This window comes from Gavialis gangeticus, unplaced genomic scaffold, assembly GCF_001723915.1.
Source record: "Gavialis gangeticus isolate Ggan-Ray unplaced genomic scaffold, GavGan_comp1, whole genome shotgun sequence".
In the NCBI taxonomy this organism is placed as follows: Eukaryota; Metazoa; Chordata; order Crocodylia; family Gavialidae; genus Gavialis; species Gavialis gangeticus.
In genome coordinates this window covers 47,750,983-47,773,614 of record NW_017729027.1, presented here as the reverse complement: position 1 = coordinate 47,773,614, position 22,632 = coordinate 47,750,983, and the positions used below count along the sequence as shown (strand labels likewise).

The 22,632-nt window shown below is 40.1% G+C and overlaps 1 protein-coding gene across 3 annotated transcripts in view; it reads left to right on the top strand.

Annotated features, from left to right (window-relative positions):
- The window catches only part of SH3YL1 (SH3 and SYLF domain containing 1), a 115,471-nt gene that overhangs the window by 52,508 nt on the left and 40,331 nt on the right, over positions 1-22,632 (top strand). Inside the window, exons 6-9 of one of the 3 annotated variants that reach the window (XM_019520631.1) lie at positions 297-425; positions 3,145-3,307; positions 4,391-4,463; positions 5,358-5,411. In XM_019520631.1, coding sequence (XP_019376176.1) covers positions 297-425; positions 3,145-3,307; positions 4,391-4,463; positions 5,358-5,411 — 419 coding nt within the window. The remainder of the gene's footprint in view (positions 1-296; positions 426-3,144; positions 3,308-4,390; positions 4,464-5,357; positions 5,412-22,632) is intronic. The other 2 variants (XM_019520628.1, XM_019520630.1) reach the window with 2 other exon arrangements.

Here is a 22,632-nt window from a genome sequence, read left to right as displayed (position 1 = left end):
AAACGCATCCTGTTCCTGTTAGCCCACCCCTGTAACCTATCCAGATCCCTCTGCAATCTCTCCCTCCCTGCTAGCGTGCTCACCTCCCCCCAAATTTTGGTGTCATCAGTGAATTTAAACAGGTTACTTTCCACCCCATCATCTAGATCGCTGATGAAGAAATGGTAGTTTAACTGTAGCAAAAATTGAATAATCAGTGCAGATTGTCAGGAGTACTGGGATCTCAGTCATTAGTAACTCCGTCAGATGCTGCTCAAGAAACGTACCAAGATGCACTGTACGATTTTTTTATACAGGAATTTGGAAGGTGATGTTGCCTTGCGAAGCTCTGCTGCTGTCTACACTTACTGCAAATCACGAGGGTTATTTGCAGGAGTATCTTTGGAAGGTACCTGTTTAATTGAAAGGAAAGAAACTAATCGAAAGTAAGTCCTGTTAAAAAAAAAAATCAAATGATTTGGTTAAATTAAATGGTGACAATAGTGACACAACAAACGGTGCTTGTTAAACAGTGTTTACGGGGGGGGTTAATTTTGTTTAAATTTTATTATAGATGTGTTCCATGCTGTGTCATTTGTTTGTTTGTTATAGTGAGTGGGGAAAAGGAAGGACTATATATTTAGTAGTCTCTGCATAATAATGGCAAGCTTTTTTTCCCATATATTACATTGCATAAGCAAACAAATTATGCTGAAATGTTAATGGAAGGGTCAATAGGAAAATATTTGAAATAGTTGTTTAGTAAACTTTGTAGAACAGGAACACTGTGGGGTACCACTTACGTGTTGGGTTACTCACAACTAGTGTACCACTCTTAATAAATTGAGGTAAGAGTAGTCATTGTTCAGGTGAAATATGGGACAAACAGAAAAGAAAATTTTAGCTATTTAGATTTGTATTAACACAGTGGAACAACTTCTGTCTGTGGAGTGACTTCAGTTAGCTCTAATGTCATTATCCAAAGGAGAATTAGGACCGCAGTAATTTCTATCATATTAGCAGTGGCAGTTGAGCATTGCCTTACACGCACATCAATCTCTCCACACCATGGTGCAATTTTTCTGCAGTTTAGCACAGAGTACTTCATTCTAAATTCAAAAACATTATTTTGGAACACACAGAATGAACAAGTTACTTTTGTCTTGGAATGCCAAGTCATTTGGCCTTTTTTTTTAAAATAAATTGTGAGCTATGGTTTAGAGCAGTGGTCTCCAAACTTTTTTGATCGTGCACCCTTATCAGTAAAAATTTTTTGAGCACGCACCCCCAATATATGTATATTTATTGGGGGCGCCACTAAGGACACTACTGTCAACCCCTCTGCGTTGTGGAACTCCCACTCTTCCCTCAGGATATCTTGAGTACCGTATGTGACACATGACTGTCTGACATATGGACCGAGTGAGGGTGCCAGTGTCAATCCATATATTAAATATTAGTAAAGCTTAATTTCTTTCTTTTTTTTTCGATAAAAAATAAATATAAATAGAAGTTCTAATATTTTCTTCCCACACCCCAATAGATCGTCTTGCACACGCCACTTTGGAGACCGCCGTTTTAGAGCAAGGCAGTCCAGCTTCTAAGTAGCTGGGGGCCCTATGCCATATGGGTCACATCAGCAGGGGCTGCATGCTGTGCTGACATCCCTTTCTTCCTGCCCTTCCCCCTTCCCCCCACCACACACACTGCGCTATGTGTGCAGGCAGATCAACTTCACCCTCAGCTTCCCAGCCACAGGCCTCCCCCGCATTGCTTCATACTGAGTTGGTGCCTTGGTCTGCAAGCTTCTCTGGCCCCACAAGTTACTCTGCACTCCCCCCTGTGTTGGAGGCAGGAAGCAGATGCAGGAGGAGGGTCCTGAAGACCCTGGGTATTGCTGCAGCCAGTTATTGGGGGGAGCTGTGGTCAGGTAGGAGCCTGGGGGCCACAAATTAACTCTTTATGCACTACATGCAGGCCAGTTGAACAGTCCTGGTTTAGAGTCTCATTGAAGAATATAAAGGACATGTTCTTATATAGCTTTCTTTTCCCATGACTGATAATAACACTGTCAAAATTAGTTCCAGTTGTCAATCTTATGTTTTCTCGATTCTTTTGGCACATTTCACTAATGACAATCAAAGCAACACATATATGCATCCTAGTCAACTTTAAATTTTAACTTGATTGTCAGGCACTTTTTAATGTATAACAGAAATTTGGTAAACTCAATGTTAGACATGACAAAAATTAGAACATATAACCAACCTAATAATTCATCAAGAGTCAAGGCCTTTAAAAATCACAACTGATCTGTATGCATGCCACTGTAATTAATTTTTACACAGCAAGGTTTAGACAAACAGTTGTATGAGCACAGGCACTGCAATAGGCTCTGGGAGCTTCTTCTTTACATGGGATAGTTTATGGCCAGTGTGCAATGTGCCCCCTTTGCATGAGGAGAACTTATGTGCCCCTGCCCTGGGAACTGCCAAAATGAGCTGGTGATTCTTAGTTTCCTACTGTAAATAAGGCAACTCTAAGAGTCCTAAGCAGTAGACTTGTATGTGCTTAATACCAGACATCCACTGCAATATTTGTGGTATGGTATGAAAGCTACAGTGTTTGTGAATGTTATCAAGAGTCATGTGTCCTTTTTCATCATAATGAAAGTCAATAAACACAGTGGACCAAGAATTTTCAGTATACAAATCCTCTGCGCCTTTTTGTTTACCCAAAGGTATCACAGTGGATCTTAAATGTGCATCAGTAGGTCCTTAGTTGCTTATGGCTTCTGCTAAGTTACTGCTCTATTGTCTGTTTTATTTAGAGCTTGCGTTGAATGTTTAAGTGTACCAGGTGATCCTGTGGTTGATATCTGAATACAAGGGGAGTTGGGGGAAGAGAGTCCTTCATGTTTGCTCAAAACATCAGTAAAGATTATTCTGGAATCAGAAAAGGAAATATTTCAGTCTGGTCATCATTCCACAACAAATTCCACCATTGCTTCATAGGTAATTGATAAAAACAAAGTAAATTAAATGTTACTATATACAACACAAAGAAATAGCCACATTTGGTACATATGGACTCTGTTACATTCTCAGCAGATATAGGTGTTGATATAAGACTATTATCAACATAACTAATATTTTTTAATGCTAGGTTCTATGGTCTGGATATTCGTGCTAGTGCTATTTTATTCGGTGATCTACCTCCTCCTGCTCATGCCGAAGACCTTTATAAAATTCTGAATTCTTTCACTGAAAAGTATGAAATTGAAGAGCAGAAGCACCCTTCAAGGAAAGGACCAAGGGAACCAAAGAAGGTTTGCATACATCTTTTTTCATATTGGGCTTATCAGTTACTGAAACCTTTCATTTTACGATAGAACCTAAGGCTTATACTGGGATGAGCTTGGCAGTCTCTGCAGTCAGTGCACTATATTGACTGCTGACTGGCTCGGAGGCTGTTCCTGTGTGTAAGATTATCACTGTTTAGAACAGTGGTGCTCAGCCTTCTCACATTGCTGGCTGGAGGAGTGGTATAAGGCCAGTCTGAAGTCCCAGTCCAGTGTGGGGTTGATTACTGATGTGATCTGGCATGCTGGCCTAGCTTGATCCCATGCATGCTCCTGATTCTGCATACCAACTCCACTATGCACTGGTATGATGTAGCATGCAAGGTCATATCATCCACCCCGCAGGGCTTCCCACAGGTTTAGAAATTTGGAAACATGGAAACTGCAATTAACACTGCCACTGCACCCCCACTGCTACATTTTCAAACCTGTGGGGAGATCCATGGTCTGCATGCCACAGTTCCACAGGCTGGTTCTGGCCAGTGGGCTGCAGGTTGAGTGCAACTGGTTTAGAACTAATTATGATAGTTCCCTGTATATTCTAGTATAATAGTATCTTTCTTCCAAGGAAGCAACTTAATTGGAGAACTTGACATGTCGCACCCAGAAAAGTTTGTTTTTATTATTATCTTTAAATAAATTCTTAACCACTTACCTTGCCTTTTTCAGGAAATTCTTTCATTATTAAAATGTCTGGTTAGAAGTCTTATTTATAGTTGAGTTTCTCTGTCTCTTCTGGACTCCTTGGATGGGGTCATCAGTTTTTTTCAGTAAGAAGATATTGAGGATTATAGAAGGATTTTTTTATCAGTCTATACCTGGTTTTCATCCAGATATAATTCCTGGTGCTACTGATGCACTGCAGTATACATAATTTATTTTCCACTTTTGTGTTAAAACTTCATTTGACGAATTATTGCATAACTCTGTCCAAAGATGTTATCGGTGCTTTTTATGGTCTTCTAGACTACATCAGGTTCTTTAGTCACATTATTCTGTTCTTTCTCATGAGATGAAATTTTATGTTACTTTTGAAATGATTTATTTTAGGCTAACGACCCACCTGTTAAACCATCATCGAGGCCACAATCACATAGGCCATCTCTGAACACTGCGTCAACAGGTTAGACAATGTTTTGGTGATAATATCAACTGTATTGTGTAAACAGCAAAGTATTCTAAAATAAGCCTAATAAGTATTAATATTCTTACACAATTCAACTTTATTTTCTTGTGTGAAATGGTGAGATTGCTTAGCTACAATATGGACATATTTATTCTGAGAGTCTGGAAATGAAATGCTTGGAGTATTTTTTTTATATTTTTTGATAAATGTAATTTTAGCTAGTTTCTAAATGTCTCCAAATAATGAGATGTTTACCAGACGCTACAACATATATGAGCTGTTTTTACCTTTATGATAATCTATGACAATTTAAAATAGAAAATAAGTGCTAATGTCACAATTTGTTTGTGTGTATGGTTCAAAAGGAGAATACTGCTTTATACTGTGGAAATGTTTCTTTTATTTAAGATGAATGTGTCCTTCTAAAAACTGCTGTCTCGTAGGAAGATATTTCTTTCCTGGCCTAAATGTCCTGTCTCTTCCCCTCTTTATTTAGGTAGATAGTTTTCTTATAGGGGGTAGAATCTTGTTTTCAAGAGCATGAATTACTTGTAGCAGTCTGTCTACCGACCATGCAAGCGGGGGATATGTTTCTGCTGATGATTTCTGCTTCCTGTGAAAAGTGACAGAGAAACAATGGATTTGATAGTCAGAAACTAGCCTTTTCTGTAGCTATGATTGCTGACCCCATTTCCTCTTTGAGCAGGAATAAAAGCCAATATCCCAATCTATCACTCCTGATTCAACAAATAGCTGTTTGTATTCTTTTACACTGCTTCTGATCTAACAGTAATAATTGTACAGCTGTTGTGAACTTATGTTACAAAAGCAGCAAAGTAAAATTACATAGATTAGTATGGTATAGAAACTTATTCTAATTTTTTTCTGCAGCAGTAAAAAATCCACAGACACTTTACCCCGAACTTCCCAGTTACGCTGCTGTGGGTGAGTACCAGACTTGATCTGTATTTAGAAATCTCATACTCAACATCTTTTTAAGACTTCATTTTGATATTATTGGAAAATGCACTATGAAAAGAAAGATTTAAAATAAAATTAGTCCCATGGGGTAAACAACTCTATATTTGATTTTTGTCCTTCCCATTTTAAAAATATTTTATAAACATCTAAATTTATCTCATTGCATGGCCGTATGTATTTTTGTGAAATACTGTCACCCTCGTTTCTCTCTTCTGATAGCTTAACTTTTCAAATAGCAAAAATATGTTTTTCCTCTATTGTATCCCCCTAATAATTAGTGAAACTGTACATTTGACAATACCACCATAAAGAGGCAAAAGAGATGACCCATATAACAAATATGTCCAGCTCTAGCTTTTCCTCCCCTTGTACAAGCCAATTGAAATAAAAGTAATTCACGCTGATCAAGTCTGAGTTTGTTGTCATAAGGTAAGTTCATCATTTTATTTATACCATTTCATTGGTTTATTCAGTGAGGTAAAAATACGGGACTGGCTCATTTTCATTTCTAATTTTGTGGTTTGATTCTGTGGCCACTTAGGCCATTCTTGTCTAAGGGAACTCATATATTGAAATTTCAAACTCAGAACCCCATTAATAATGACTTGCAGCCCAGACAGTTTAACTTTTGGTGTACTAAGCAGAACCCAGGTTTTATTGGTAAAGGCCACTTGTGATGACAAATGCAAAAAAAAACAACAATGCAGGTGGTAAGAAAATGCCACTGTGTGTGTGATATTTGATAGCTAGAAAATTACATACATATAATACTTCTCCCAACAATGAAGAAGTCTCCCTGCACTTATCTGCATGCTATGTTCAACACCAAAGGTCTTCTTTCATCCCAGCTGACACATGGAAATTTCTCCTATTCTGTATGCAGGAATACATTTTTGTGAAGATGGCTGATTTTGGTGGTTGAATCTAGAGGGAATCAGGCAACTATTGAGGGCACTTAAACTCAAGAATTGCATTAACAGCCACGTTTAATGTAACTCTCTGAGGAGAACAAGAGGCAGGAAATGTCATTTTCCCAAGACTCTGCCCCATGCATACATGCATGCTCATGCATGTGCACACTCATGTATGTACACTCTCTGTCCCTGCCAAAAACTGTGTTCCTTGAAGTGAAGAAGGGTTTGGCAAAAACTGGTGGTAAAAATATTTTACCTTACATTTCAGTACATTTCAGATCAGTTTTTCATAGACAGGTACAGATTGAATATTATAGATAGTTCCTGCTTTTAGGCTCTAAAATGCTAATTTCCAGAGTAAAGAATAAGGCTCTGGGCCTGCAATGTGTTCTGTTAGTACTGAATATCAGCACCTCCTTCCCCTCCATACTGTTGCGTAGTTGCACTGAAATCAATAGGAACATTTAGGAACAAGGACCTATGTTAACTGATCAGCACGGTAGGCTCAGAGGTTCTAGTTACATATTCAGGCTCTTAATAGAGTAAAATAAAGCTACAACATGCAAGCCAAATCTTTACTGTTGCTAGTGAAGAAAATTACTATAACATGTAAATAACTAACAATAAAATGAATATTTTAACAGTTGTATCTTAGTTTTTATTATGTTAACGTAAATATTAGTATTTGATATAGTAATTTGGCAACAGGACTTCCAGTGTCGTCAGCTCCAAGGGATTAATTGTTGAGGGGGAGGGAGATGATTATCATAAAGGCTGAAAGAAGTGAACCACTTGGCGTTTGTTTATGTTACATCAGGAAAAGCTAGACTTGTATTTGAAATATCTTTCATTACATGTCGTGGTGGAGACCTGAGTTATCTTGATGAATATAATCTAGGCAAGTCTAAGGCAGAATGTTAAATTAAAAACAAGTTTGTCTTACACAATATTATGATCCCTGATTCATATGCAAGCAGAGCAGGCTGAGGTTTTATGTAACTGAATTTGGTCAAGAATAATACTTAAATTAACATGCTTTTGTGTAAAATGGCATTCAGAAAGATTTCAGAGATGGCCCAAAACTGGGAAATGTTGCATATTTCAATGAAAAATTAAGTCACTAAGAGTTACTAAAACTGTGAAAATAAATCAGTCTTGGGTGTTAGACACTATTGAAATCCTCAGCCCAAGAAAATACTACTTTTTTTGTAACAAATTGTGCTTTAGACCTGTAATAATAATTGATTATAAATCTGACTTTTTCCCCAGAAATAAGTGTTGAGGTATATGCTTCTCTGGTATTTTCTCTTTGAGAAATATATTGATTTCTCATGTTTTTCCCTTGCCATCCAACAAAAAGAACATAACTCACTTTACAAAAAATCTTGCATCCTACCCTGTCAGGTTGCTAGGAAGCAAAAATGACCATCAGTTACAGCTGAAATAGAGCCCACTAACCTGCTTTCCAGAGTTTTTGTTTCTTAGAAGCATTGCTTATATTACATAAAGCTTAGCATCTCTCTCTTAACAGTTTTCAACATGCATACTTCCTCAAATCTTAAATTGTTAGTGCTATAAGGCTACAGAAAGTTCTCTAAGATAAGACCAGTCTTGGGAACTGCCTTTGAGTCTGCAGACCCAGCATCTTCATGCGAGTCTTCCTTCACTAAAAACTAAGCTACACAGAGAGGTATTCTGCAGGGGGGTTTTTGTCATAGCTTGATGCTCATGTTTGCAGCTTGTGGCTGTGTCCAGACAAGCACAGCCATGTGATATATGGCACTGCAGACATATCTGTGGCACCACATACCACACATTCAGCTGTTGTCTGCACTGCAAGAGACCAGCATGATGAGGCAGGGGTTGACCCTTGAATATCTAGAGGTCATAAAAAATATGCACAAAAAGGTGGAGCAGCGCATGTGGGGTAGTGCACGCAGCTTAAAACTGGAGCCTGACCAGCCAGAGCCACACTCCAGCTGTTAGCCAGGCTCCAAGTGGCTGGATTGCCACTGCTGCAGCCCCAGGAAGGCCCCAGGACTCCAGGTAAGGCTGCTGGAGTCAGCCTAGCGTTGGCCCCAGCCTCCCCTCCCCTCCCCTCCCCTCTCCTCTCCTACCCATGGTAACCTGCTGTGTGCCAGAGGGCACATGGCACAGGTGTTCCCTGGGGACAGCACGCAAGGTGTGCTGCTGCTAGTTGTCCCTGGGGAACCAAATTTCTACGCTCATGTGGATGCCACCTGTGAGATTACTAACCAGTTCTTCCAGGCTTCCTAAACATACTCTATTTTTATCATAACCGGACAAACAGAAGTTTAGTTGGCAGAGATAGCTCTTCCTAAAACCTGTGGACATCAGAGCACTACTTGGGCTTTGTGAGATTCAAAGGGAAAGCAGATTTTACAAGGACATGCTTTTTGGATGGGAACTTGGCACTTTAGAATGAACCTTGAAAATCCTTACAAGTCCCATGTCATCAATTTTCATACTGGATTACTACTGCTTTGGGGCATGGCATGAAGCAACAATTATTAACATTGTGGAGTAATGCTTGATCACTATCCTGGTAGATGACTGAATCCTAGTAGTTAGTTAAGAACATGGATCTTATGGATTATGCCAACAGATCTGACAGCAAAAGGACTGACTATCTGCTAGTGCAAGTGATGTTCACAGATATAAATAGTAACCTGTAAAAGCTGGGTTGAATAGCTAATGACTGGCTGACTTACTGTGGGGAAAGGGAACTTAGTTTCATAGTTGGTAGGGTCGGAAAGGACCTGAGCAGATCATCAAGTCCGCCCCCCTGCCATGGCAGGAAAGAGTACTGGGGTCAAACGACCCCAGCAAGGTGTTCTTCTAGCCTCCTCTAAAAGACCCCCAGGGTAGGGGCCAGCACCACTTCTCTTGGAGATTGGTTCCAGATCCTAGCCGCTCTGACAGTGAAGTAGCACCTCCTGATGTCTAGTCTGAATCTACCCTCTGCCAGCTTGTGACCATTATTTCTAACCACTCCTGGTAGTGCTCAGGGGAACAGGGACTCCCCCAACGCCTGCTGGTCCTCTCTGACTAGTTTGTAACAGACACTAGATCCCCCCTCAGCCTTCTCTTCGTAGGGCCTGCCCTGCTGCCCCCTGATCATGCAAGTGGCCCTCCTCTGGACCCTCTCCATGTTTGTCCACATCCCTTTTGAAGTGCGGCGCCCAGAACTGAACGCAGTACTCCAACTGCGGCCCAACCAGTGTTGCATAGAGGGGGAGTATCACCTCCTTGGATCTGCTCGAGATGCATCTGTGGATGCATGACAAGGTATGGTTGGCCTTCCTGACCACGTCCCCACACTGCCGGCCCATGTTCATTTTGGCATCAGTAGTAATTCCAAGATCCTTTTCTGCCTCTGCACTGACAAGAAGGGAGTTCCCCAGCCTGTAGGTATGCTTAATCCTCAAGGAATGGGCTCTGGAGTTGAAGAATTTCTTTACATCTCCCCTTCTGTTTTCCAAATCAGTAACCTTCGTTAGAAAGACTTGAGCATAGTGGCCCAATTTTGACTTCAACTATAGTAAGCCTTAAGGCCGTAGTAACAAATAATGTAAAAGACATATTTAACACACATTAGTTTGCTATTTTAAAAGAAAAATTAAATATGGCTTCTTGATTACTGTTTTTGTTGCCCAGAGAGATTTTTTTCTTCTGATCAAAGGTACGGATCTCAACTGTTTTTTGGCCTGTTTAGTTTTTAAAATTTCTTAAAATGAATACTTTTCTTTTAAAATTTCTTAAAATGAATACTTTTCCTTTAATTTGCTCTCAGTAACATAGATTTCTTTGTTTATTAAGAATATCAATGTGAAAAGGAATCTATATTAATGGCACTGTAGCAAAGGTACTACCATATTTACTTTTATACCACATGCACTTCCCCCCAAAACTGAAGTGTGCACCTTGCATCTGCAAGCAGCCTGGGCTCTAGGTAGGTCCCTACCACACACCATGGAGCCCAGGCTGCTTGCAGGAGGGAGCTGTAAGCCTGCAAGCAGCTGCACTGGGGTCTGGAACCCCTGCCTGCCATGCACCCTAAGGTGCACATTCAGCTACTGCCACCATGAAGCCAGGGCTGCTCGCAGCAAGTGGCAGGCAAGCTTAAAGCACATGTACTGGGCTCCAGAGCCTCAGCCCAGCTCCATGATAGTGGCAGCAGCACACGTGCCTCAGGATGTACGGTGGGGAAGGGGCCCCCAAGTGCTCCCCAAGGCACACATGCAGCTGCTGATGGCCATGGAACTGGGCCAGGGCTGTGGACCCCAGTGCACTGGTTGCGGCCTCCCAGCTGCCTGCCGCAGCCTGCCTAGGCTGTGGGCAGCTGCTGCCTGCCATTGAGCCTAGGCTACTTGCAGCAAGGCTTGCAGCCCCCCCACTGCCAGCTGCAAGCAGCCCGGGCTCTGTGGCTGGCAGCAGCTGCCTAGAGCCCAGTCTGGCTGTGGCATGCCAAGCAAAATGGCCTCATGTGCCATGCTCTGGCATGCATGCTGGCTGCTGACCCCTGGTATATGTCTTACTTGAAGGCATTTAGCATGTGAGAAAATGTGGTATTTTAAAAGCCTTTGCTTCTTAATATCAAAGCACTTATTTTCTGGTAAATTATTATTTCTAGATTTGGAAATATACTCAGATTCTCCCAGTTTTTATATCTCCCAGTGGACTAAATAAATCACTACAAAACCAAAATTAAGGGAAGTTTGAGCCTGGAAAGATAATCCAAAAACCTAAATATCTAACAATGTTTTGACTATAAGCCTTTCACAAAGAAATATTTGTGAATCTTTGATTTTCTCACTTGCCATAGGTATTTAATTTTGTAATTGTTTAATATTTTTTGTTGGTTTATTTAGTCTGTAAAGAAATAGGCTTACTATCCCTTTGACTTGTTTAATGTGTCTGCTCATCTGCATAGCTATACGTTTTGCAGTGAACAGTTTCAGCTAGACCTAGACTAGATGCAAAACTCTAAAGGAGGAAATCAATATCCTATTTAACATTGTAACTTGCTTTGTTTAAAGTAATACAGAAAAGACCATTCATATTTTTATGTTTTGAAAGCACTGTACAAACATTAATGCATCTATTCAAGGTATCCTCAAATACTGAGCTGTAGTAAAAGCTTTGGGTTTGACTAAAAGCACCCAGGAAGCCATCCTGTCTTAGTCTGAGAAAAAGCAAAATTTGCGTAACCTACCAAGATTGATCCAATAATCCATTGCCTTTACTATCAAGTTTGTGCCTTATTTTCAGCATTAATTTGTCTGACTTTGGCTATGATTCATTGTTTTTGTTATGCCTTTTCTACAAGATTAAAGAGCTGTTTATTAGTACCCAATATTTTCTCCCCAATGAAATTATTTATACACAGTAATTAGAACATCTTTTAATCTTTTTGTAACAAACTAAACCAGTTGAGCTCCTCAGTCACAGTGTAAGGCATCTTCTCAGTCCCCAAATAATTTTGGTGGTCTTTCTCCTCCAATTATCCAACATCTTAGTAGCAGAATTAGAATTAGAAAAGGTACAGAGCAGGGCAGCCAAAATGCCTACAGCCGTTCCATACCAGAAGAAACTAAAAAGTCTAGGACTCTGCAGCTTGGAAAGGAGAAGGCTGAGGGGGGGACATGATAGAGTTCTATCAAGTCATGAAGGGTGTGGACCAAGTAAACAGGGAATTATTTTTCATCAAGTCCCAGAATACAAGAACAAGATAGCACCCATTGAAATTAGTAGGTGACAGGTTTAAAATTAACAAAAGAAAATACTTTTTTGTGCAGCACATAGTTAACTTGTAGAAGTACTTGCCATAGGAGGTTGTAAAGGCAGATAATATCACCAGGTTAAAAAAGGAACTAAATAAATTCATGGACAAGGGATATATTCATAGCTACTAAACAGATCAAGCTGAAATGTATATTCTGCCATCTCTAAACGAATAATTGTGCATGCTCAGGAAGGTAATGAATAAGGGATAAATCACTATAGATACATCTGGTTCAATGATTTTCCTCTAAAGCATACATTTCTGCCACTGTCAAGTACAGGATATTGGGCTAGACGGACCGTTAGTTTGACCCAGTATTGCACTTCCTGTTTTATGTTTCATTGTCCAAAAACACCTGGAACTTCTGGAATGCTACCGAAGAAAATCAGAGGAAGGCAAACGTGATGTTGAACTTCGAGTGCATTGTATTTTTCCCTGTTCAAATGTACCTTTGATTATGTGTCCTGGTGATTTTTGGTACAATATAATATAAGACAAGCTTGATATAAGCAGAATTTTTTTACTGTGATACTCTTTCTCCGGTAGCTTTCCATGCTTGAGATTTCAAAGTAAGCTTTCTTTCTAAAGGCCTAGATGACACTGTTATTTCACTTCCTCCAGTATTTATTTTCTGATGCTCAGGACTCCATCTATGTATAGCAGATATGGCAGATAAATTAACTGCAAGGAGATTTCACCAAGGTTTTAGTATGCAGCTGTTTTGGAATCAGATGAAGGATGCATGTTCTCATAGTTACAAAGGTACACATTGGGAGAGAGACAAGCATCTGTGATGGTCTTTGTTGCTCGTAAACTCCTTAGAGGGCTTGAATTTCAGTCGCTGTGGGCTCATCTACACGTTGCCCTACAGTGACATTGTTACTGCGCTGTGCTTTACTAAATGTGCCCAAGAAGAATGGCCAACCAAATACAAAGATGTTGCTTGAAAAAATGTAGAATATTTTATGTAGCTGGTTTATCTCAAGCTTTAATTTGAATGTCTGAATGCCACATATCAGGTGATGTATCTTTTGCTGGGTCCTCCAGTGTACTGTGACTTCTCCTCTTCACTAAGTATCTATCTGGAACAGCAGCCTTGGCTGTGAACACAGTATTTGGTTGTGAAACACTCCTTTCAGGTCCTGGGGGATTCCCTTGTCCCTCAACCTCTCCCGCACACAGGATTTCTAGGATTGGGACTTTGCTATTCATAAAGAAGGTATCATTGTGTCCAACACATCCAAGGTTGATCTGTTGATCTCTGGCCAACATCTTAACTACTGGGTTTAGGATTTTTATGGACAGTGAGATTTCATTGAACTTGTTGCGTGTATTCTGTTTAACACAGATATTAGAATAGATTCAGTCTGAAAGGGTTCTGTATATAATTAAGAATATTCCATTAGGTATGACATTGTTACAGAGATCTTTCTGAGATCTTATGCTACAGCTCACTACCTTGCATTTACAGTAAATTAGGAAATGTTTGACATGAAGTTGTCAATTCAGTGTGCAATTTCAAAATCCAACAAAATAAACACTTTTGATGTAAGATGCTGAAAGGCTACTAATTCAAAATGATTCAGTGCAAATCAGATCAAATAATACTTACCCATATATTCTGCAAATAAACTCTGATTGATATGCATAATATGAATACATACATATGCTTCTGGCATTCAAATAGGCCATATGCCTACAGTTGGGTAAAATGTATATTAATTTGGGGCTAAAATGAAAAATTTGGGGGAAAATGTAAGGTTTTTAATACTCTCCACTTGAGAAAGGGATAAATGTCATAGGATCAAGCAGAAACACTTTGCAGTGGAAGCAAAAGCTCTTTCACACAAAGCTGTGCAGTAATCTCCTTTTCTTTTTAAATTGTAATTTATGAGGAAACCTATAGCAGATTATAAACTGTAAAAGCAGCGAGCCAACTCAGAGTGACTAATAAATATTTGTTTCAAAAGCTCTTGCATAGAAGGATAACGTAGTGTATTTTGTCATAATCCTTAGTGACGTTATGTATACAAATTTAGTAAACATTAAGAAGTTAACCCCAGAAAATACTTATTTTTTAAGGGTTTAATCCAAGCTTGGTCTATTTTTGTGGTTTTCATGTCCTGGCTTGTGACTTGTTTATATTTAGTTGCAGGGAATAATAAACATCCATCTGGTGGTCCCCTCAGTATTAATTTTGTTGCTGTTAGGAACTCTATCTTAATTCTAACAGAAAAGCAGGAAATCCCAGGAAATTATTTTGGAGCCTATTTTTATTTGAGATTCACTTTTTCACTAGAATCATACTGTCCTTAGCATGAATGCAGTTACTTAAATCAATCAAAACTTTTGGCTTACAAGGTGGCAAACAGAAAAACACATTGTATGGGATATAGTTTGTCATACTGGAAACATACCTTAGTAATATATATAATATTCTGAGCAAGCTGATTTATAAAAGATTGAGATCAGCACATTCAGGGGTTAGAAAATTGGGGGTTTCCATTTATGCATCTTGTGGAAAGCTTTATTTTGTTAAATATAGGTGAGTTAAGGTTATTTGTTCAGGAATTGACAAACTTAAATAGAATTTATTGTTTTAGCATTTTTAATTTTTTTTAATGAACAATATGGATTGATTCCTAGTAAATCATAGCAAACTTATAAGTCAAGAATATGGTGGGACAGGCCAAAACCAACTGTGTTTCAAATACACAGAAGGTGAAATATGTGCAAAATATTAATTTCTGGATAGCTGTATAAGTTAATATTTGCTGTTTCATTTTTGTGTATAGGTTTTAAGGTGACTTTTTAAATATTTTGTCTAATTATTCTGACAGCATAAAGAGATATCAGAACATTAATATCTGTGTAAAGTCAATTCAAACAGTGCTAGCTTCTTCACCTTTGAAATTAGTGGCAAGACAAAGGTTTCATCTCTACCTAGAAAAACAGTATTTAAGACAACATAGCCTTTCCCTAAGTAATATAACTATAAGCTTGTCCCATTCCCATAAATATTTTCCCTTTAATCTTTTGCTCTTTTTAAATTCCTAAAATTGAAAGTTCCATCAAGGTTTTAAATTATTTTTTTTCAACCATCAACATTTCCTGAAATTCTAAGGACAATTGTACATTTTCATTTAATCCTCTTTGTCACAGGTGCTATAGTATTGTCAAGTTCTGCATAACCTTCTAAGCTCTGAAAGCCACTTTTGGTTCATTTTTACCTTGTTTTCAGGTTAATTAAATTACACTGCCAAAGAAACCTGAAATGTAATTCTTAGTAAATTGAGTTCTTGGGATATTCTCAAAAAGATTAAATTACAGATCTATTAGTTTGATTAAATAATCCTCAAAATTTAATAATAATGATTCAACAAGAATGGAAAAGTGTATTTTAAAAGTTTGTTTTTACTTTTAATATTTGTGTCTGAATAATTACTAACGTTAAAATGAAAAGCTATCTTAAAAATAAATACAAAAAGTTACTGAATACCTTGACAAATTAACAGAGCAGGTATATAGATTTCTATAAGAACAGAAAAAATGCCGCACTAGCTCAGACCATAGATCCTTCTAGCTCAGTATTCTGTGTATCTCAGTAGTACTAAGCAGATGCTGAGGATGAGTCTATTTATGTAGGGCCTATCCAGATCATTCCTTCCCCTGCCTCTCTCCCCTTGTAATTTCTAGCATTTAGAGGCCTAGGAGTCATAAACTGGAGCTTGCACTGGTAACTATAAAGTTTAATACCCACTGCTGGACCGGTCCTGTTTGGATTTGTCTAAGCCTCTTTCAAACCTGATTTAATTGTCAGCCTCTACAAGTGTCTTGTAGTAGTGAGTTCCACTTCCTTTTGTGCCGAAGGTGAGACTTAAAAGATGAGAGTGAATAGTCTGAATAGTTGTTACAGGCCTCATCAGCATTGGTGGGAAAAACAGATATTTAACTCTGCATATAGGGTTTAGCAAATAAAAAACTTTGTGCAGTTGCATTCCTTAGTAATTGTATATTATCTTGCATGTTTCTGCTCATAGATTTTGAGGCCAGAAAAAAATCATATGATAATCAGATCTCAGCTCCTGCATACCACAGGCCCTAAGTAAGAGATGGGTCACTCCCATCTATCTTGGTCTTTCTGATCATTCCCTGCCAAAAGTGTTTTGAGAAGTCTCAGTGGGTTGGCACAGTGTCATCCACGTAGTTCTTAATTAGGGATATATCAGGTGCTTCACAACTGATGAGGTTGTATAAAGCTGCGGAGTTAAAAAAACATTTTTTTTGCATTGAACAGCATCAGTTTGAGTTTGTGTTGCTTTCTACTCTTTCCAGCCCTTGCATAGGTGAGTCATCTTGTGCAGTACATAGGCCTTAAATGCCTGGAATGTGTTTTTATGTGTACCTTTTTGTTTTGTAGAACAGTTTCTCCCAGTCTGAGCTGCTATAGGTGATATAGTAAACTAGAATTAGGTAGACTCGGTGACAATAAAGATGATCTGAGTGAAAGCACAGGTGGCTGGATGGAAAGGTAGTTCTATACCTTTTGAGTAGTTGAATACCTTTGGAGTTTATATCTTGGTTGAGTCTTGGGAATGGTCAGAATTGACTTGGTATGCCCCAGTATTATTGCTGTTATGCTAGCACTAGCAGCATAATTCATGACAGCAATAATAAATTTAACCGATCCCATCAACCTGCATTGCAAAACAAAGGAATACAGGACAATACTGGAAGACACCTCCAGTGTCCTGGTTATCGTATAATCTCGTTCATAAATCTATCAAGTATTAAATTAGTAATACTGTGCCCCCACTTCTTCAGTAGAAAGGCTGCTCTAGAACCACATCCATTTAATTTCCAGTCTAGATCTATTTGGGTAGAAACAGACGTCACTAAACTGAAGTGGATCAGCTGTGGTGGGACATGTCCTGCCACAGCTGCTCCACATTATTGAGCAAAACGGACATCACCCCTTGTCCCACATTGGGCAGGGGCCTGATACAGGACAAAGGGTGACGTGCTTTCCTTGCCAGCAGGTTCGCCTCCTCCCTCACTGCTGTGCACCCCCTTCCTGGTACCTGTGCTGACCCTTCCCTCTGGGTAAATCACAGCTTGTCACGGGTCCAGACAAGAAGGCACCAGGCAGACTGGGAGCCAGGGAATTCCTGGCACTCCACACTGACTCCATGCCACACTGCACCTCATAGGGCTTCCTGCTCAAGAAGATATGCCAGTGAGATTCCTGGGTTGTTTCTCTGTAAGTAGGGAAAATTCAGCTTTTCCTGCCTATTGAGATGTGCCCCGAGATTCCCTGGGCAGGAGCCTGATCCTGCCTGGGAATTCCCAAGTTGTGCAGGATTGGGTTAATTAAGCCTCTGGAACACCAGGCACCCATAAACAGGCATCTGCCACAATAAAATAGCACAATCTATAACATCATTCCAGGGCTGGCCTATCCTATCCTGTGAAACCTGCAGCCGCATGGGGCCCCCGCTTGCCCCCCACCACCTGTGCCATGTTTAAAGGGCTGAATGCAGGCAGGGACCTCCTTCATGGCCGAGCGGGGGAGGAGTTCCCAGCTTTGCCTTAGCCCCAGCCCCAGGGAGGGAACCCAGGCATCCCCACCATGTACTGTCCCCACACCGTGCCCCCCGCAGCACAGCCTATGTGCACGCAGCCTGACCCCAACTATTTTATTTCAGTGATTTTATACCACAATTAACTGCAATTTTGATTTTTTGATAAATCGGGGGCCCCAAAACTATATCTTGCGGGGGGGGCCCAAAATTGTGGACCAGCCCTGCATCTTAGGGCCACAAATGTTGGGCATTTGTGGCACAACAAAGGATATAGCCATCTGTTTGCTTTGTCTTTGTGCTGCCATAAGAATCTTTGATGGCACAAAGGCAAGGAAAGGTGACATCTATTTCTATCTTTTGTGGCCAGTTTATATCAGTTTATTTTGTGCTAAATTTTGTCTTTCACGTACCAAAACTTTTCTGCATCTCTTTCACAATTCATCTTTTTTTAACAGGATGACATGAATTGTATGTAATGTTCTGGATGAGATCACCGTACTTTGTAAAATGGCATTTATACTGCCCTCTTCCCCTTAAAATGCCTTTCCTTGATAGGATGTCATTTATAACTACTCATTATTTCCTGTTCTTTAATCAGTTTCAGTCCAGATTAACGTTCTTTCCATTTATACTTGAATTAGTGTTTCCTTTAACATTTCGTGATGTACTTTATCAAATATTTAGCTACAAAACAGTTGCACAAAAATTAAATGGAATAACTTGTCTGATTCCTCTGCCTGTCTGTCTGTCTGTTGCTACAAAATGTTACAGCTTTTAATCAAGGTTTGGACCAAGTTGTATTTTATCTGAATGAATTTACCCAATTTATTTAGGATATTTTAGGATTAGGATTATTCTATAGACGAGCAACAGAAAGGGAGAGTGGAAGGAGGAGATTAGAATTTGTTCTATAACCTAGTGCATGAAATTTACAGGATGAATATAAACTCTGTACATACTGAGTGAAAACAGAGAGATATGTCAGCGTAATCAGGGAGAAATTTGCAGACCATTCTCAATGTCCAAACTGATCTAAAAACATTCCTACAGCCCATAGCACAACATATCAAAATGTAAACACTATGCATAACCCCTCTAGAATTTTTTTCATGGTAGAACCACTTTCTTTTATATAGCTCTCAATATAACAAAACCTGCTACAACAGTTTTTTTCAGTGAAGTAAAATGAATATGTTAATATATGTTGGGCGCACACATATACAAGGAAGGACAGTTATTGACAGAGTCACTTTTACAAGTAGCGAAGTCTAACATTACAGGAATAAAAAATAACTATGCCTATGTTGTTCCCTTAACCTCACAAAGTAATTTGTTTGTGCTAGCAGTATGTCACCCATCTCTCTCTCTCTTTCTATTTTCCCACCAAGCTTTTGAAAAACTCTATTCAAATAGGGCTACATGGTTACAGCCTAAAAACCAGATGCATTTACAGTGAGCTCTGGACCATCTCTCCAAACATCTGTTTAGATTAACCCTGAAAACATTTATAAAGACTTGTGACAAAACCCAAAACAGCATGAGAAACTGTTATAATATAAAAGATAAATTTGGCTCAAACTTTAGAAACAGAAGATAGAAAAAAGCTCAGAAGTGCAACAGCTAAGAAACCAGATGAGCCATCTTTTTTCTGTTGGGTGAGTACCAAGTTCTTAGATTTCAGTGATCTACTTTGCAGAGCATCCTAGATCATAAATGTTCAATGCTAACTCATTTAGCAAGGGTCATGTGACTGGCTTTATATGCCAGATGAGGTAGTTTTCTACACCAGCTGGACTTGTAGCACAAATTGGTGATAGGAAACTACTGTAAAAGATGCAGGAAAGCCATGTGAATCAGTATTGTCTGGCCCTAGCTAGAGTGTTCAAAATTACCTGGGTCTTGTTTTGTTGAATGGGTCATCAGCAGGGATCCTGGTTTTCTCTGATTAAAAATTGCATATTCTCTGATTAAAAACCCAAAATCCATGATAAAAATTAAAGGCCCCCAACAGCTCCCACAGCGCTGCTGGTACCCCACACTCCCCCCCCCCAGTCTTAACAGCCCTCCTGATGCCCCTCGCAACAGCCCCCCGGACCCACAGGCACAGACAGGCTGACACAGACACCCACCCCAGCAGGTAAGTGTGTGTGGGGGGGGAAGGGGCGGGGCAGGACAGAGGAAAGGGAAAGTGCTAGGGGGGTGTAGATTAAGAAGGGGGGGGGAGTGTGCTTCTGTGCCCACTCCCAGGAGTAGGGCCAGGGACTGAGGGCAAGGGTGACACTCTGTGCGCCACACAAGTGCCGGCCAGCCTGATGGGGGATTCACACACGGAGGCTGCCACTGCACCCTGTGCTACTATCCCACGGCCACCTGCACGGCTTTGGAGGCAAGTGGCACAGGGCATGGTAGCGGCAGTGCACCACAACCACCATGTGCAGGCCACATATGTGCTGCCCGGGTGGGGGGTAGAACAGGAGGCTTGCATGCAGCAGCGTGCCCCACAACCAGCTGCACGGCTCCACAGTGATGCGGAGTGGTGGCAGCTGCATGTAGACTGGGGGGGGGCTTTGCAAGCAAGCGCTGCCACCGCAGAGCCATGCCCTTTATCCCTGGATCCTAGAGGTAAGTGGAGCTTGGGGGCAAAGTCAGCTACAGATATATCCTCTGATTCAGGCACTTACCTCACAGTTCAACCACTTCCTGAATGAGCTTCTGAATGAAGAACAAGCAAATCCCAGTTTACTGAAGTAGATCCTTGCTATGATGTTTTTCCAAAGGCTCCAGACCTTTATGATTAGAAAGACCTGGAAGAATGGGCCTGTTTGGAAAAAGACAAGAAAGCCCAACAGTACCCTGAACAGTAGTACAGGACACAACTTCCCCAAGACACATCAGATAGTGGTATATACACATGAAAAAGAAAGGGTTCAAAATGAAACTTAAATCTGTTGTTTCTTTCCAGGGATTAGACAGTACCTTAGCCCTTTACCAGAGATGAACCAGAAACTAAAGTACCTAGTGTCATAAAACCCTATAAAACTTTAACAAAACTGCCCTATAACCTTCTAAAAATGATCATAGGATCATAGGAAAGTAAAGTGGGAAGGGACCTCACAAGGTCATGTAGTCATAAATATATTTGATCTACATCAGCTCTAATAAGCTGTCAGACAAATTCTGAGAGAAATTTTCTGGGTAAGGAGGGAAATTAGATGTGTGTGTGGCTGGTCATTAAATGGCAAGAAGTGAGCCAGTTTTGAATACTGCCTCTTCTAATTTTAGCATGAAATACTTGATAGCACAAGGGAGCTCCCTTAGTAACACAAGTTTTAAAGTTTATTGTTTGTAAAAATCTTCTTGAAGCCTGGCAGCCAAAAAGGAGTACATGGTGCTGCTTGAAATAGCATAGACCACTTCACAGGAGAACTAGAAAACAGTAATTGTGATCACTGTCCTTTTTAAAACATGGACTATTTTGGAGTTATTATATTGTTTTTTCCTAGTTGCATTATTTAGTATAAAGGTGGTGGTGTTCTTGTTATTATTAATAATAATCTCAGTGGTGTGTATTAACACTGGGGCAGAGCTGTACTGCTACATTGTGTGTCCATGGATGACAGATAGTGGAATGACCTTGAGGGAAGGTTAGCTATGAAATAAGATGGAGTAATGCTGGTGAATAAGCAGTCATGGACCAAGCAGTGGCAGCACCACCAGGATGTGGGGATGACAGAAGATGGCAATGCTTTCCCTACTGAAAATCCACATATATACTTTCAGGGGTGTACTTGGTAGCTGGGTTGGTCTGAGACAATATACAAGATGCCAAATTTTAGCCAATTGTGGATTTAAAACTTCATTTAAAAGAACAACAAGAAAGATTTTTTATCTCCCTGCCTGCTATCTGACACCTCCAGGGCAGGAATTCTACCTGATCTACACATCAAAGAGCTACTCAGCACATCTCACAAAGACACTCTCCTGGACCCAGAAGGAAAGCCTTCCATCTTCAGCTCCCTCTGTGCAAAAATGAAGTTTATTTCCTACCTATGGGGATTTTTTACCATCTTACGCCATCTATACTTTTCCCAGAGCCTGATGAAGGGACTTTGATCCCTAAAGCTTGCAGAAAAGGACAGTTTTCTTGTGATTTCTCAGTTGATCTAATGAGGTATAATTTTGGAACCAAGAGTTCTAGTTTTTTGTACATGTATCCTTTTACAGTGTTGTGACATGGTGAATACAGGTCACGACTATAATAAGTCTGCTCAGCCCCCAGCCGTGGATCTACAAGCCTTCAATGACAGAGCAGGCAGAAGAAGATGTTAGAACCTCAATGGCTGTGAAGGCAGATGAATGCTCTAGGGGAACAAGATCCCCAGTTGTCTTGGTCTCCTCGCCATTGGATCACAGTCCTGTTCTGTCAAGTACCATGTGGAAGATGATGTGTGGCAGCTTCTCCATGATAAAAGAAGTTCCATGAAAATAACTTTTCTAGCACATTCCTCAAGTCCTTTGGCACCAAGCTAATGGTGACAAGAGCAGGATTGTGAGGTCTGGAAGCTCCTAGTCATGAAGTGGAACAAAGGCGGCAGTTACAAGAAGATCATCTAGCACTTGGACGAGAAACTAGTGCAATTTGGCATCTGTAACTGTGATTGAGAAGGCTCTTCAGGATCTGCTCTGCTCACCCCACATGGGGAGGAGGCTTGAAAAGGTTCCCTATACATAACCTGTCTAATACAGTATTCTGTATTTCTTCCTGACTGGATAATAGGGGTGTACATATAAAGATTTTTTGACTGATACCGATGGTCAATTTTTAACCAGCCAAATCAGCTGATACCAGTCCGTTTGTTGATATGCAGCCATGCAGCTTGGAG